The sequence below is a fragment of the Notolepis coatsorum genome, assembly GCF_963971535.1.
Source record: "Notolepis coatsorum genome assembly, chromosome: 5".
NCBI lineage: Eukaryota > Metazoa > Chordata > Actinopteri > Aulopiformes > Paralepididae > Notolepis > Notolepis coatsorum.
The window spans coordinates 98,163,887-98,182,054 of NC_140169.1; the positions used below are offsets into that span (position 1 = coordinate 98,163,887).

An 18,168-nucleotide genomic window follows, 5' to 3' on the forward strand; every position below is an offset into this window, starting at 1 on the left:
TTGACGGTGGCTTTGAACCTGACTCTGGAGGCATGGCCCTGGCGCCTGTGGACCGCTGTCCAATAGGAGAATGAAATATTATGGTCTGTACTAGGCTAAAGGGATATTCCGTGTATATGTACAAGGAATATACAAGGGATATCAAACGATATACAAATACTATGCAATATATATCAATCAATAAATATATATATTCGGTTTAATCTGATCCTTTGTAACAGCCGCCTCCTAATTAGTCCCACCTAATTAGCTAAACAGAGACAGATTAACCGCACTGTCCACTACTCAATGTCTGTTGTGAGGGGTCGGGCAGTTCACAAAGTCATGGGGTCATGGTCGTCATCGATAGTATCGGGGAGCCTTGGCAGTTCTATTAGCCTCGCCACGGGTTGGGTGTAGATCCGTGCTCGGACCTTTCCGTCGGCACCGGTGATCACTTTGCTTACGCGGCCAGCCGGCCACATAGCTCGGGGTAGTGACTGGTCGATAATCATGACGACTGTCCCTTCTGTCAAATTGTCTCTCTCTTTCACCCATTTCTGGCGGGTCTGTAGAGACGGTAGATAGTGGAGTAGGAAGCTGTTCCAAAACTTGTCAGCCAATACTTGACTGTACCTCCACATTCTTCGGCCGTTCGCTTCTTCAGGCCTGTACATTGTCTGTGGTAGCGCGGGGTCCAGCCGCCCCATCAAGAGTGTGTTGGGGGTGACTGGGTCGACATCTGCTACATCACTTGAGACGTAACCGAGGGGCTTTGAGTTCAATACTCCCTCGATCTCCGTGAGGACTGTCATTAAGACTTCTTCCGCCACGGTCTGGGCCCCAAGCACGGCGTACAGGGCTGTCTTTATTGAACGTACTTCTCGTTCCCAAGTTCCACCGAAGTGAGGTGCGTTCGGGGGATTAAACTGGAAGTCAATCTGGGATGGAGCGAGGTGGGTCTTAAGTTCTGGGCCCATAGCTTGGAAGCTCTCTCTCAGCTCTCTTTCTCCGCCTTTGAAGTTTGTCCCGTGATCAGACAATAATATAGACGGTTTGCCTTTCCGCGATGTGAATCTTCGGAAGGCCATAAGGAATGAGTCTGTGCTCATGGTTGGAAGGAGTTCTATATGCATCGCTCGGGTGGTCATGCATTTGAATACAATACCCCACCGCTTCTCGGTTCCTCTTCCTTTCTTTATATACAGCGGGCCGAAACAGTCCATACCGGTGTAGTGAAAAGGCTTGTCGCCGAGTCGGAGGCGACAGGGAGGTAGGTCAGCCATCCGGGGTATACTGGGCTGCGCTCGCCATTTACGACAGTCTAGACAGGTTCGCTGTAAGCGCCGCACTGCTTCTCTCCCTTGCAGTATCCAATAACGACGTCTGATCTCCGCGAAGACTCTCTCTGCCCCGGCGTGATGCACATCCTCGTCGTATTTCTTTATGATCAGCTCTGTGACCTTGTGTCGGCTGTTTAAGACTATCGGGTACTTGACGTCATCCGGTAAGTCTGGAGCTCTCCGCAGACGACCACCCACTCTGATGAGACCATGGGCGTCGCTCTCGGGGGCTAGGTGGAGCAATCTGCTGTCTGATGGGACGGGCTTTGCTCCCTGTAGACAGTCTAGCTCATCGGGAAACGAGTCTCTCTGGGCTCGTTGTAGGAGAAGAAGTTCTGCTTCTTCGTAGTCAGCTGCTGTAATGTCAGTAGTGAGCTGAACCTCTGGGTGGTGCCACAGGAATGTCTTTAGCTGCGCACTCTCTAGGGTGAGGCAATCGTCTATGTCGGGGTCTGTGGAGACGAGTGTGTTCAATCCACAGAACATAGATTTCTTGTTTTCGGCCTCCTCTTTACTCGCTTCCCGTGGGGTGGGTGTAGGCCACTCTCCTTCCGGGAGCTTGAGGAACTCTGGCCCGTCACTGTATAGGTTGTGATGGGTGAGGTCATCCAGGGACATTCCCCGGGTGATGACGTCAGCTGGGTTGTGTTTTGTGTCCACATACCTCCAGCTTGCTACTTCTGTTAAATCTTGAATCTCTGTGACTCTGACTCCCACGAAGACCTTGTATCTGCACGAATCAGACCGGATCCATGTGAGTACTGTCGTGGAGTCTGACCACAAGATTGTTCTTTGCACCGGAATGGTGAGTTCACGTTGGATTAACGTGGCGAGTTGCGCTCCTGCTAGGGCTGCGCAGAGCTCTAGACGCGGGATAGATTGTTGCTTTCGTGGGGCTATTCTTGAGCGAGCCAGGATGAAAGCAGTATGTATTTCTCCTCCCTCCTCTCGGGCACGCAAGTAGGCCACCGAACCGTAGGCTACTTCGGAGGCGTCGCTGAAGACGTGCAGGTCCATCTGGCACGTCTCCGGCCTCACTGTGGGTGGGAAGTAGCTGCGGCGTATGTTGACACCTGGGAGTGAGCTGAGTTCCGTCTCCCACTCTCTCCATGTGGATGCAAGGTGTTCGGGTATGGGGTCGTCCCAGCCCTGGTCCTTGTCCCATAACGCTCTTACAATCATCTTTGCCCTGGTGGTGTAAGGTAGAATACATCCCAACGGGTCATATTGTCTGGCGAGTGTTCTGTATACACTCCGTCTGGTGGTCGGTAGTGCAGTCGACCTTCCCTGCTCCTTGGTCAGGGGTGTGTGTTTATAATGGAGCGAGTCTGTTTTGAAGCGCCAGACTAGTCCTAATGTCATTTCTTGGGCTTCTCCTGGGATGGTCGCCATCCAGGTCTCGCTGCTTGCTGCCTTGTCCTCGGGGGAGAGGCTGCGCAATACTTGCGGGTCGCTGCTGGCCCACTGCCTGAGATCAAAGCCGCCTTTGATCAGGGAGGCGCGGAGCTTGAGTAGAAGGGCCTCGGCTTCTTCTGGCGTCGAGACGCTTTGCAGACAGTTGTCCACGTAGAAACTATTTCCTACACTTTGTCGGACCTCTTCATCAGCTGCTGGGTCCTCTGCGATGTGTTTTTGCAGTGCAAACGTAGCACAGCATGGGCTGCATGTGGTTCCGAAAGGGAGGACTTCCCATTGATAGATGGCTAGTTGCTCATCCCCGATCCTCTCTCTCCATAGGAACCGCAGCAGGGGCTTGTCCTCCTCCACTAGTCTCACCTGCAGGAACATCCCTTTGATGTCGCCGCTGATGGCCACCTTGTCTTGGCGGAAACGTAGTAACACGCCTAGTAGAGAGGGGCCGAGTGTTGGGCCGGCAAGAGCTCTTTATTCAGATTTTGTGATCCGATCTGGTAGCTGCAGTTGAACACAATACGATCCTTGCCGTTGTGGTGGACTTTGTGGTGCGGCACGTACCATGATTCGGTCGTCTGATCGGCCTCTTTAATGTCAATTTTCTTTATGTGTCCCGCTGTGATTAGCTTGTTAATCTCAGCGCGGTACACCGTCTCTTGAGCAGGGTCTCTGGCTAGGCGCCGCTCTGTGTTCAATAGATACCGCTCCGTCGCCTCTTTTGGGGCGTGGAAGGTAGGCATACCCTCTCGCCTCAGGAGTGGAGTTGCGTATCTCATCACTCCGTTGACTTTGACTCTCTTTGTCCCCTGCTCGAGGAGGGCTATAGCGTAAATGTCTTCCTTGGAACGAATGTCTTTCTTTTCGTTCTTAAAGGGCATTGTCTCTAGTGTCCATAGCCTCTCGACATGCTGTAGGAGGGTGGTGTCTTCTTCTGTCACTCTGGAGTGGAGGCAGCTAGTGGCTGCTATTCGGTTAAGAGACTTAGCGAGGGGGCCTTGTAGTGTCCATCCTAGGCGGGTCTCGACTGCTGCAGGACAGCCTCTGGGCCCTGTGTGGACCCGGTCAATCGGGACGATGAGGTCTGCATGGTCGGAGCCTATCAGCAGGGTCGGGGTGGCACCGTCTATGAGCGGTATAGGTAGTTGACGCAGGTGCACATATTTATCCATCAGCTTGGCGATGGGGTAGGTGTACTGCGACAGGCCTATTTCTTGGCTGGTGAAAGCGTTAGTAATCCTATACCGTCTCTCTGGCTGCCCGCTTGCTGCGATAGTGAAGGAGACATTCTCGCCCTTTATCGTCTTTAGATCTCTTCTTATTGTCCGAATCGTTATCTGGTTTTCGCTCCCCCGCAGCCCCAGCTGGGCCGCAGCGGACGCGAGGAGAAGGGTCTTCTCTGACCCGTCGTCAAGGACGGCGTAAGTGTCCATGACCTTGTCTTGGTAACTCAGTGTTACGCGGACCACCTTTAAGAGCACCCGGGCGCCCCCGCTGCTGGCGGGGTCAATGTACATAACACTTGCCTTTGTGCTGCTTGAGGGTGCAGGCTTTCTTCTGTTACTGTCGTGTAGGACATCTAGGTGGGCTCCGTCACACCGACTACACCTCTTCTTTAAGCGGCAATCGGCTGCCATGTGACTGCGCGCACATCGGTAACAGCGTCGGTTGGACTTTATCCATTGACTCACCTCGTCGGCGGTCATCTTCTTGAACGTGTCACATTGTGACAACCAGTGTTCCTTTTCGCAGTACGGGCACACCATCTTCCACTTCTCTTTCATCGAGGGGGTACTGTGGTTCTTGCTGCTCGGTACTGATTCTGATTGGTGCATGACGGTCACCAATCTTCGGCCATCGTTTGCTCTCCTAGGTCCCTCTCTGGAGCTTGGGGTGCTCCGCATGAACGTATCCAACCGTAGGCTGTTGACTTCTCTCGCCAGGAAGTCGGCTAGGTCTAGGAGGGATGGCTCGGGACCGTTAGGATCACGGTGGTCTCTTTGCCGCCTGAAGCGCTCTTGTCGGGCGGGCGGAAGCTTCTCTAAAATCCTCTCGACATTAGAGTTCGCGTACAGTTCGTGCATACCCTTTTCTCTTTGCGCCCCCAGCATCCCTACCAGGGATTGTACCTTGATAGACAGGTCATCTAGTGAGCGATTGTCTGTGGCTGGGGGTAGGCGGTCAATATGCCTTATCTCTTGTATTACGTAGTCCCATATGCGTCCATATCTTTGGTCGAGTGCTGCTAGAGCCGCGGTGTATGGGGTAGTAGAGGTGGCATAGGCCAGCGCTATATTGTGCGCTCGGGGCACCTTGAGGTGCTTCAATAGGATAGCATATTTGTACGGTTCATCAGCTACATCGGACATCATTGTCTCTAAGCACATTCGTAGCTCCGTGTACTGTGCTCTGTTCTCGTGGGTGAAGTCCGGAAACGTCGGTGTGCCAATGTATGATGCCATGGATGGCTGGCACATCGGTGAGCGTTGGAAGAGAGGCCTCCTAGGCGAGTCTCCTCTTACGCCTCTTGGTGGGCTGGTACCTGCTGGGTACCATGGCCCGCGTATCCAGGTGCTGTTCCTCGGGGCTGGTCGTGCGTCAAGCTCACCCGTGAATTGAGTCGGGGGTCTGTAGCGCAGAGCCGCGGGGGTAGAGCCTGGGCTGTACTGGACCTCCTGGTCCTGTGGAGTACTGTGCTGCTGTCGGGCTTGACTCTCCTCCTCTCCCTCTTCTTCTTCCTCTGGCAGGTCCTCTAGATCCTGTAGTCGTCTATTTAGCCTCTCCGCGGTGTAGACCGTTTCTTCCTTGTAGCTGGGTCTCGCTTGGACCGGTCGGGGAAGGAGTTCGGAGGGGGGTATAGGCTCTCTCTGGTGGTCGGGCTCAGGGTCGCTTGATCGGGTAGGGGAGGGTGCCCTTGACCCCTGTCTTGACGAGGCCCTGGAACCCCGTGCGGAGGGAGGGGGTGTTGCCCTGGTGATCAGCTGCTCCATTATCTGCGCTTGTAATCGGTCGCGCTCGGCTTCGCGCTTGGTGAGAGCGAGGTCGCGCTCTGCTTCTCTTTGGGCACCGGCAGCGGCGCGCTGGGCTTCGGCGGCGGCGCGCTGGGCTTCGGCCCGGTCCCTTCCCATATTCTCTTCCGTCTGAAGGCGTCTAATCTCTAGACGTATACGATCTTCGTCGCTCCGTTGCTGCGCTTGAAGGCGCTCTCTTTCCATGGAAGAATGTTCGCGCTCACTAAGCGTCTGTGCTTGGAGTCGATCGCGCTCTGTTGAGGCTGCCAGGCTGGCGAGGAATGCCTGTGCCAGCATCTTGTCCGCCTCGCTGGGGGAAGACGCTGGTTGAGGTGATCCGCTCCTGGCAGTACTCGTTGGAGATCTGTTCTCCTGTGGCGAGTCCTGGAGATCCATCTCCGGGGTGCTCTCCTCTTCTTGTAGCGGGTAGAGTTCCATCCCTCGAGGGCTGTCTTTATCCTGGAGCTCTCCTGGGACTACTTCTTCGGTCTTGGCGGGGGGTAAAGTCATGTCAGGTCCCTCCTGGTCTCCACCGTGAGCTTGGTCAGTTACGTTAGAACCCACTAGGGCCTCTATTGGCGGGGTAGCCTGGTCGATAGGGTCGGACATAATTTTACTATCTACTTTTTCCGCGTTTACCGTCTGTAGAAAGCTAGGTAGTATATTGGCAACGTAATCCTCTAAGTACTGAGGTGTCTGCCGTCTACGCTGCGGGCGATCTACTTTAGGAGAACCGTTTTGTGGAGTGTTCATCATAGGCCATGTCAATATTAATACCACTATATTAATATTACACTAGTTACCCTCCGGCTCGAAGGACCAATTGTAACTGAGGGGTACAATTCCCTGACTGTATTGATAAGTATGGTATCATTAAACCACTACCGCTTTATGTACTTTAATTACTGGCCATACAGTACATGATATATAAATATGATGAACACTTCCCACAATAAATCGGTTCCACACAAAGTTATAATTAAGTATTTATTGCAGCAAAAGGTACATAATATACTTCTCTATTATACTTTGGATGCTCTTGTAAGGCAAAGGAATGTGCGTAGGCAAATCAATAATGAATGTCCATTCTCTGGTTACGCAGGAGGTAATTATACGACCTGAATCTTAGGGAATTATATCTATGGTGCACTGGTAATATATAGCGGGAGATACTGAAGGGTCCCCCCGGTTGTAAGCCAGCAGGGGTAGAGGATCTGTCTGTAGTAGAGAGTCTGGTCAACGATGACTAAGGAGACTCCAAGTACAGGAGACGGTGCAATAGTCTCTTGATCCACAGACGAATACAGCTGTTCTCCGTAGACTGTAGCTCCACAGTGAAGAAAGCTAGCCTGCCTCAGGCTCTCTGAGGCGCAGACTCGACGTGGCTCCTCACAGGGTAAATCCCACACACGTGTAGGCGTCGGCGATTCTCCGCTCCATAAATCACAGGACCAAAACAAATATAATCCAGCCGTAAATGGCTATGCAGTCGTCGGGTAGATTAATCCAGTGTACATGTCCACACGGTCCTCGTCTAGGTCTCCTCGGGTGAAAGCGCCATGAAAGCAGCCCAGCCTGGATAAGCACTCTAGCTGGTACGAGGAAGCGTTGGTGATGCTGGTCACTGTAGAACTTTAGCCGCACGATACACTATACACAAATAGACTATTACTGACTTAATAGAAATATGTCGCACTCGACGGTATAGCGCCAAACTCTGACAATTCAGTTATTAATTCGCACGCGGTCTCAATGCTCTATTTGGGGCCAAAACAGGCCATACTTCACCGCACGTAGTATCGTGGGGTGAGGCTTCAACTTTAGTTCCTAACTGCTTCTGTATTCACCTGCGCCATATTTATATGCACGGCGAACAAACTAGTGCCAACCTCATTTCTGTCTCGTATTCTTGGGCAAGGCCGGGCATGTACAGACATGTCTTGACGGTGGCTTTGAACCTGACTCTGGAGGCATGGCCCTGGCGCCTGTGGACCGCTGTCCAATAGGAGAATGAAATATTATGGTCTGTACTAGGCTAAAGGGATATTCCGTGTATATGTACAAGGAATATACAAGGGATATCAAACGATATACAAATACTATGCAATATATATCAATCAATAAATATATATATTCGGTTTAATCTGATCCTTTGTAACACTGGTATTACACTCATTGAGGGACACGAAGAAGTCAAGTCCGATGGGATTTGGGAATCTCAAATACAAATCGGGATTGGAATAAAAAATGCATTTATATTAAACAATACAGAATATACAGCACTTCTTGGGGTCTGTAGGGTAAGCACTTATTCCCTTCCCCCTGAACATTTATGGAGATGTATGGGCCTTTTAAGTCAGTGATAAAAGTGTCTTTCAACGATAAGTGAGCTCCTGCACTGATTATTATAGTTCAATATTCAATATTTGATCACCAAAACCCCCCAAAAAGCATAAAAAGGGGGCCCGCCCGAAAAGGGCCATTAAAAATCGCGCTACGCGCGCTCGGTTAATATATACACACAGGTGTAGTGCCCTTTTCAGCCTTTGAGCACCTGCCCCTCTAAAGTCCTGTGCACATCCCTGCCTCCAATTGTGCGTTCGGCTGATCGAGCCACTCTCTGCAGTCTGCACAGAGACAGCCCTCATAGCAGTCACAGAGGCCTCTCCTCTGTCCTGATTCTCCTGGATCGATTCAAAGCGTTCTACAGGTGAGGATCACTTTTTATCTCTCTATCTCTTCAGGTAGATTTCCTCTAGCTTGGAAATCTGCATGAATGATTCCTTTACATAAGGGAGGTGATAGGGATCATTTAGAAAATGATTGTCCTATCTCCAGGTTACCTTGCCTAGCTAAAGTCCTGGAAACACTAGTAAATAAACAACTTAAGTTTTTCCTTTCAATTAACTCCATACTTATGTAACGGATGGTACAGCGAAGCGCAGTCACGATGGACTCCCGATGTTGTGTGAAGTGACTGGGGTGAGTAGCGGTGCTATGGGTTAAACGCACTCTCATCCTCAAAAGACATAATAGACATGTTGCAAAGTAGTGAATTCACCTCTTGGTATTCTATTATATGTTGTACCACTGCATTGCACATCGTTGCGGGCAAGACCACCCGCATTTCATTGTATACTTGTATGCCGTGACAAATAAAACTCTTGACTTGACTTGACTTGACTTGACTTGACTTGAAGAAACATTGTTTTTGTCCATGACTAAAGGTGTGCCACAAGGTTCAGTTTTGGGTCATGTACTTTTTACAATTTATATTAATGATATTGTTTCTTCTTTGTATAGATGTCATGCCCATTTGTATGCTGATGACACAATTGTGTACTGTATTGCTGACTCTGTACAGTTGGCCATTGAGAAATTGCAACTTTCCTTTTATGCTCTTCAGGATGCCCTTGCCAGTCTTAAATTGGTTCTTAATGCTAGTAAGACAAAGTTTATGTTGTTTTCAAGAGCCAGAAATATGAACGTCGATGATATTAACTGCGGATATCTACTGTCAGTGGCGTTTGTATCTTGGCCTGTTTCCTGTACAGAAACGGATCCAATTTTCCTCTATACAAACGAAAGGCACCACTACTAACAAAACAACGAAGGAAAACAAGAAAACGACAGGCATGAACTCACTAGACATCAACAGGGAAGGCAGGCACGACACGGGGAAAACGAGGAGACAATGACGCCACAATGATCCCAACAAACCACAAGCAATAAATACAGACACTAATTAACACTGATTACTAAAGGAAAACCCCTGGGGGAAGAGGGCACTAAAACTAATACAATAATCAACAACACCGGAACAAGGACTGAACTAATACAACACACAGGAGAAGAATACCAAACACAAAGAAGAACCTAAACAGATAACACTTAATAAATAACCTAATTGTAACAACAGTATATTTCTAATGCAATCAGTGAGCATCTTCACCGACTGCATTAACTGCAGGTGAACACCAGATGGCGCCATAACACCACCATCAATCCCCTGTGTGGTACAGTAACTCCTATTGTCCCTACTGTCAATGTGGGGTTGCCTCTCCCAACCTTGTGCAGGTCTGGGAGTGTAACAGTGCCTCCCCCCCAACGGGAGGCTTCCAGACCCCCGAGAACAACGTCCGGACACGGGTGAAGCAGGAAGCCGGGACCCCGGAATGAACCCAGGGAGAGGACCCGGAGACCTGGGGCCGGGAGCCAGAGCAAAAAAACCAGGAGGGGCATAGCGACGACCCCCGGAGCAGGATCCAACGCAGACCACGGCGAAGACCATGGCGAGGACCACGGCGAAGAGCTGTATTTGCTCTTGGTGTGTCTGGTCTGTTTTGATTGTGCCAAGGCAGATTGTGATTATTCCCCTCCATGTCTCTTTGTCTGGAGCGGCTTCTTTGAGCCAGCTCCTTGTGATGGCCTTCTTACCAGCTATTATCATGATTTTGAACAGGTACAAGTCTTCATTGTGTATGGTCTCCTCTGTGATAAAACCCAAGTATATCAGCTGGGGTTCCATGGGGAATTCATAGCTAAGAATTAGTGCTGTAGTGTGGAGTCTGGAAGCGGATTCCTTTTATCTTTAGTGCTTTTTTATTTCTTCAGGATTTTAGGTGCATAGTCATGGTCGATATAGATTGTCTTGTTGCCCATTTGTATCTTTCCCTTCTTCCATGCTTCTCTCAACACCAGCTCCTTGGTCAGGTATTCCTGGAAGATAACGATAATGTGTCTCGGCGCTGCGCCTTCTGGCGGTCTCGTGGCCTGTGCACGGTGGGCCCCTTGCAGCTTGAATTCTATGTCCGGTGGGAGTGATAACTCGTTTTTGAAAAACTGTTCGATAAACTTTGGAACCGAGTCCCCCTATTTTCCCTCCTCCATCCCGAATATGCGGATGTTGTTCTTCCTCGCCCTGGATTCCAGGTCAACTAACCTGTACTGTGCGACTCTGTGTTCCTCTAGACTCGCTCTGAGTGCGTCCGACATCTCCGCCATCCAGTCCTCCATTTTGTCCACTCGGCTCTCCACCTCGTCCACTCGTTGATTTAGGCTCTGTATCTCAAATGCGATAGTATCGAGTTTTTCCTTTATGTCTTCGCTAACTCTCCTGAGCTCTTCTTTTAAGTCGGTTTTCAGTTATTTTATCGCTTCAACTATGCCCACCTGGTCCATGCTCGGCTTGTGTCCTGACTGCGCGCTGGGCGGCCTGCTGTTGGTTGTTTATGCTAGCGGGGGCGTTAGCTTCGGTGTCGGGTCCTTTTGTCGTCTCGTTTTCCGAATTATTGAATGTTTTTTTCCTTTTTTTTCAGTTCTTCCCTTTCTTTCTCCCACTCATCTACCTTTCTGTCTTGGTTGATTGGTTGAATGTTTTCTTTGAATTCTTGAGTGTTTGAAATTCACTTTGCCCGGGAGCTCGGCTTCTTATGAGTCTGTGCCCTCTGCTGGCATACCGGAAGTCCCAGCAGATTTCTTTTTTAACTCTGTTGTGTTTAATTTTCTGTGATTATTGCTTTTTTATTATGTACCGTTTACATTTTGTACATTTGTACAATCGTCGTCTCTGTAAATGAGGGAAACCTCAGAAGCTTACAATTTTAACTACCGCGACTAACTGGGAAACACAAAGTTACGATCTGGCAGCATCATGACATCTGAGGCGGGGTTATATCGCTGACGTAATCGGCCCACAGACGTCCATCAGCTGCTCCGCTGACAGCAGCACACCTGAAACCTGAATCTGTTTATCTTTAAGGCCATGGATGGAAAATTGCCACCATAAATGATTCACAATGATACTAGATTAGAATGATGGACCTTATCTGACGCACTCAAATGATTGGCTTACACTTACTGTACAGTTTGAACTTGGTAGCGCCTTTTGTTTTGATGCACCAGCTTCCTGGAATGATCTTCAACTCACTCTAAAAATCAATACCCCGCTGCCCATGGACAATTTAAGAACATAATCACAAACCTCCCTACCTCTTTCAGACTTGAACTTTGTGCTGCACTGTATACATGTCCCCAACCACTGCACTTTATTTGTCTTATCGCTGTCTCACTGTCCTGTCCTGTTTTGCACTTTATAACGATTTATTATTCTTATTCTTATTTGTGAAATAATTGTACTTAAATTGACTGGCGTGTTGCACAGAATACTAAGGTAGGTGTGACGTAATCCCAGAGAAGACTGCTTTGTGGGCGGATTTGATTCTACTCAAAAACAGACCATGCAGTGTTGATTCTGCTCACAAGCCAAATAAAGCGCAAGTGTACATTTACAGATGAACTGTAGAGAAAATTCCCAATTTACCGTTCCGATCGGGACAAATGGGAGCCTGAGGCAACGTGTGCAAAGCTTGACCATATGTTTCTGTGTCTAATAAAGGTGCCGGAGATCTCAAAGCTCCCATGGTCACAGAAAAATAAATTATAAAAAAAAGAAGCTGTGCGAGGTGAGAGTTTGACGGCAAAGTTGACAGAATTGATTGAAGTATGCAGCTATGCAGAGAGAGAAAACATTTCTCAGATAAATCAGAACCAGACCAAGTGAAAGTCAAAACCAGTAAATCCACAGCTTCAACAATACATTTCAGTGAGCCTAGGTCACATGACAACAGTATGTTTATGATACATTTCAGTGAGCCTGGGCCCCTGATCATCAGATAAGGAAGAGCAATTGGTATTTCCAGGAAATGTGCTTCTTTTGTTGCCCGTCCCCTTTTATGTCAGATAGTGCAAAGTTTAGTTTTATGTCATCTTGACTATTGCTCTGCGATGTGGTCATCAGCTGCCAGTGGTGACCTCAGGAAGCTCCAGGTGGTCCAGAACAGGGCAGCACGGTTGGTACTGGGCTGCTCACTAAGGTCTAATGTGAGCCGTATGCATGCCCGCCTCTCTTGGCTTAACGTTGAAAATAGATTGTCTTTTAATATACTTGTGCTGTTCAAGTTGGTCATGAGCAGTAAGACTCCTGTTTTTATACATAATCAGATTGTTTTTAGTAATACTGTGCACGAGCATTACACTAGAGGTTCCAGTAGTGGGCAGCTTGAATTGCCAGGTCCTAGAACCAGCGCTCTGGGGAGATCTTTTATTTTTATAGCATTAACTCTGTGGAATGGCCTGCCTCGGAACCTCTGCTGCATTTACAGTAGATTCACTTTTAAAAAGAATCTTAAATTGTTTTTAAATTGTTTTTAACACTGTAAAGTGGTTTTTTGTTTTTGTTTTACACTAATGTAATTTTAGCTATATTAATTGTTACAGTAGGTTCATTATGCATTGTGTGTACTGACTTTTAATAATTTTGTTTTTTTGCAATGGTGATTGTTTTTGTGTTTTTTTGTGTGTGGACCCCAGGAAGACTAGCTGGTTGCTATCGCACCAGCTAATGGGGATCCCTAATAAAATCAAATCAAATCAAAATATATCCATATGGCATCACAATAAGGAAAAGACACAACTTTTACAAAAACATAAACCTTTGCTCCGTGTCGTCCATTTTCTACAGCAGGGATGGGTCCATCATGGTGACCACACCCCTCATACAGACCTTTTCAGCAGAATTCCATCGCATACATAAAGTCTAAAGGCAAACACACAGGATACCACCCTTTCTTTTTTATTAATCTTCTGTTATAATACTATATTATACGTATATATATATATATACTATTACTACTCTATCCTTATTGATTAAGCAAAACGTTGGCAATAATATTATATGCTGAATAGAGAGAGAGAGAGGATAATGATTGACAGGAGGGGAGGCCTATAGATAAGGGCTCATCTCCATAACCAAAAGGCTACTGGCTCTGACTCACCCTGTTCATGAACTTTGAACCAAACAACAGTTATTTTCCAGTATATCACAGTGGGAATCATCGCTCAGTCATCTATCAGCTCTGTGTCATTATACTCTGTGAAGTCGTGTTTTGGGAAGGATTTATTTGTCTCTATCTGGTGTTAAGCCGAGGCCCAGTGGCTTCTTGGAGACACAGCTATGGTGAACCGCAACCTGAAGAACGTGCTGGTGGTGTCCATTGGCTTCCTGTCTCTCTTCACAGCTTATGGAGGCCTACAGAGCTTACAGGTATCTTACTGAACCCACTGTTGATGGAAGAAATACTTAAAACATTTATAGAAGTAAAAGTAGAAATTACCCTAATGGAATAGTACTACGGTAAAAGTTTAAAGTCTTCCACTCAAAATTCTATTCAAGAAAACTCTCTATATATATCCCATACCTACCTACCTATCTTATAGTTATGCCACTGGCCAGGGGTGATAGTAAACTTGGTGTTTTAGTACTACATATTTTACAACAGCATGGTAGAGACTAGAGATATGCATTATGGCAGGGTGTACTATTTCCCCACCATCATTCACAATGGTAATGGGAGTAATAATTAGAGTCTCAAAATGGGTGGTAGGTCGGGAGAGACGGCAGGGTGGGATGCACCTCCCACCAATTTGGGCTTACGTGACAGTGACCAGGACAGTGCCTTGTACAAAAAGGTTACTAGAGAAGTTAAATGATCATCTCAAGTGGGCTAGGATGAAGATTAATCCTAGTAATTCAAGAAGCATTTCATTGACCAGAGGGAAGGTAGTAGAGCGGATGTTTTATGTAGTATGTAGTTTTATGTAGATTTAAGCCTGTGGTGCTTTTTTCCTATTGTTAGGTTTTTTGTGAGTTTTTCCTTACCTTCGCGTGGGGTATGTCTGGGATTGTTGCATTCATGTATTCATTTTAGTGGTGTCAATAGATTAAAAAAAAAAAATACTAATTAATCGCACAATTTTCTGTATTTAATCTAGATTAATCTAGATTAATTTATCAATAAATGTTCAACAAAACCATCAACATTGACTCAGCTTAGACCTCTTTCTAATATCCGAAGCGCTAACAGAAATAAAAACAACTCAGGCCTATATGTTAAAGTGCAGATTGGCTCAGAGGACGATAATGTCTTGTACAGTATGAACTACCAGTAATATAAATCATATTAACAACAAAAATGTGTTCCATCTTCATGTCAGATGATTTTCAAAAAGGTGCATGAGCAGGGCGGCTACGTGGTAAGGCGCTCACCACGCATACTGGAGGCTGGGCTCAAACAGATCATCTCCCTGTTTGAGCCCAGCGCTCCACATTGCTTTCGTCCATACTGACACAATTGGCAGTGTCAGCGGGTGGGAAGCCGGTGGGGTGGGTCCTGGTCGTTGTAAACAGCGACTCCTACAGGTCGGTCGGGGCGCCTGCTCAGCGAGGAAGGGATCTGGGTGAGGTAGTGTGATCCTCCCACGCGTTACACTCACCCAATGAGAGTCCTCGCTGTCAGGTGAAAATAAGCGGCTGGCTGTCTCCACATGTATCGGAGGAGACATGTGATAGTCTTCAACCCTCCCTAGACTGGCAAGTGGGGGGCAAATGCACGCAACAACCAGGAAGGGAGGGAAGGGAATTGGCATAACGACTAAAATTGGGATGGGAGAAAAATACAGAAAAAGGGGGAGAAAAAGTAGATACAAAAAAAAGGTGCATGAGTCAATGCAAAAAAAGAACAAGCAACGATACTGCTGAAAGTTCAGAACGTTGAAAATTTTTCACTCCATAGAGTAATCTAGATTAAAAGAAAATAACGCCTTAAATAATTTAAATTAATCTCCTAAATTAAAGCATTAACTTTGACAGCCCTAATTCATTTATTTATTTTACATTTTATTTTGGACTTCATGGTATGGTTTTTGTTTTGTTCTTGATTTAATGTGATGTTTCTTCTTGACTTGTTTAAATAAGACGTGTCCGACCCATGGGGGACCCCGATGTAAACAAGACGAAAGTATTTTTCTGATCTGCATCCTCTTAGCAGTTGTTTTGTATTGAGCCGTACTGTATTGTACCCATTCTGCAATCTGTTTATTAAAGTTAAATCAATCGATTCTCTTCTCTACTCATCTCTTCCTCTCTCCTCCCTTTTCTTCTTATCTAATCGTATCTTTCTTCCTTTCCAGAGCAGTCTGAATGCAGAGGAGGGGATGGGTGTGGCTTCACTGAGTGTCATCTATGCCTCTATCATCATCTCCTCCATGTTCCTCCCCCCCATCATGATCAAGAACCTGGGCTGCAAGTGGACCATCGTGGCCACCATGGCCTGCTACGTGTCCTACTCCTTTGGAAACATCTTCCCTGGATGGTAATCGATAAAAAAAAAGAAAAAAAAATTTGCGACTGATAAAAACGAGATTAGATTACATTCAAATGTATTGTCATTATACAGCACAAGTACAATACAACGAATATAAGTTTGGCATCTAACCAGAGTACAAATGTAACAGTAAAGTGCAATAGTACAACATACAATGCACAGGTGATTAAACTGGGTGTAAAATATAAAATACTACTGAGTAAAGCGCTCATCAGATGCATGTACAGAGTTGTAGTATTAATATGTACAGTGATACAGGTATAAAGACCCTATAGTAGTAAGTCATACTGTAGAACATGACATATTAGCGTGACATGTTATATAGTAGTGTCAATAGGGGTACAAAGCCACCGGCATGGGACGAGATAACAGGTGAGGTTAACGTGGTGTCAGGAGAGGAGCGCACAGCGGCTGAAGGGAAGAAGAAATGGGCTCATGTGTAATCAGAGTCCAAAAAAAGAATAGCAAAAAACACAGGAGAGAGATGCTGGCCACTGGAGGAGGAACAGCGGGCTGAGGTGCGCTTGATGGTGGTGGTGGAGTGTGTGTGTGGTTGTCATTGCCAGGGGTGTAAAAAGTACCCAGAAATTATACTTAAGTGAAAGTATGGGTACCGTCTCAAAATCGTACTCAAGTAAAAGTCAGAGTATCTGGCTAAAAACGCACTTGAGTAAAAGTCAAAAAATTTCTACTTTTAAATGTACTTAAGTACTAAAAAGTAAAAGTAAAAACTTGTTTTTATTCCGGGACAATGAAATGTTCCGTTTCGTCCTCTTCATCACTCGTACTATCGTTTGTGGCCATCATCTGTAGCTCGTCCCCCTAGATTGTCTATTCTTCTGATAGCAGGTTTTTAATCAAAGATCCCCGCTTTCTAGTCTTGCACAAGGACCAATCAGCATGGTTATGGGCGGGTTAATTTTCCATTGATGGGGATTTGATTGGCTGTTTTTAAATAAAGTGCGGCCGCAGAATTAATAACGTTAATATTAGTTCGACCAGAGAAACAAATATACTAATTAAAATAGTTGGACCTGCAAGATTTGTACTTTGTAGGTCTGTATCTTAAATGTAAGGAGTAAAAAGTATGTTTTCTTTCCTCTGAAATGTAATTGAGTAAAAGTACAAGTATACAAACCTGATCAAAACAACATAAAAACAAATACTAAAATCGCTCGAATAACACTTTAACCTATTGGTAAAACAACTAACGTATTGTTGATAATATACATTATAACGGCTGTTGTGACATGGTTATGATGTTTATACTTGAATACGTTTGAAAAATAAAATGATAATTTTGTCAGACAGTCTGATTTATGACGTGATGTCATTTGCGGTCCGCCCCTGGACCACACGGGCGGAAGAGGTTAAGAGGTTAAAATCATTGGTAAACAAACGTAGTGCTGAACATATACACTTTGAATGCTGTTTTGACAGGGTTAGGGTCTTTACTCTTGTCTACATTTGAAAAAAATAAACGCAACATTAATTCATACGTTCTGTATTGATCGATTTATGGCGTGATATGAATCTCGGCCCTGTACCGGGCAAGTCGGGCTTAACGGAGGGAATCCAGATGATTGAAGTAAATGTTTGTATGTCGTCTCACGCAGGTATACTCTCATGCCCACCTCTGTCATCCTGGGTCTGGGTGGCTCCCCTCTCTGGTCGGCCAAATGCACCTACCTCACCATCTCTGGAAACCAACAGGCCGCCGAGGACGGCAAGAAGGGCTCTGATGTCATCAACATGTACTTCGGAATCTTCTTTTTCATATTCCAGTCCTCTGCCGTGTGGGGCAACCTCATGTCGTCACTCATATTCGGACAGGGCAATATAAGTGGGTATAGAGGGTATAACAAAGTGAGTCATATTCAGACAACCCTATTGTAAAGGCAATCATACGAACCACAGTTGCCTTGAGGCTCCAGGTAATGCGTTGTTAGTCCGACACGCTCCGAATTGCAATCCAAAAAGAAAAGATGACGCTGGTCCAATGTACCTTCAAAACAAACAGGATTTATTGGGAAGCGAGTCACAACAGCCCCAATAGCTGCCTACCACTATAAAACAAACAAAAAGGGTTATGTAAATGAACTTAAACTGTCAATCAAATGCGAATTGAGTGAGGTCAAAAACTATATGTTACCGCTCCACCTGGGCCTGCATGAACTCTAAATTACCTGCCATGTTATAGGA

The 18,168-nt window shown here is 46.5% G+C and overlaps 1 protein-coding gene across 1 annotated transcript in view; it reads left to right on the forward strand.

Moving 5' to 3' along the window:
* Positions 1–13,757: 13,757 nt before the first annotated feature.
* The window catches only part of unc93a (unc-93 homolog A), a gene marked incomplete at both ends in the record, with an annotated part of 27,818 nt that continues 23,407 nt past the window's right edge, over positions 13,758–18,168 (forward strand). Inside the window, 3 exons of the mRNA XM_084314191.1 lie at positions 13,758–13,847; positions 15,773–15,954; positions 17,583–17,809. Coding sequence (XP_084170317.1) covers positions 13,758–13,847; positions 15,773–15,954; positions 17,583–17,809 — 499 coding nt within the window. The remainder of the gene's footprint in view (positions 13,848–15,772; positions 15,955–17,582; positions 17,810–18,168) is intronic.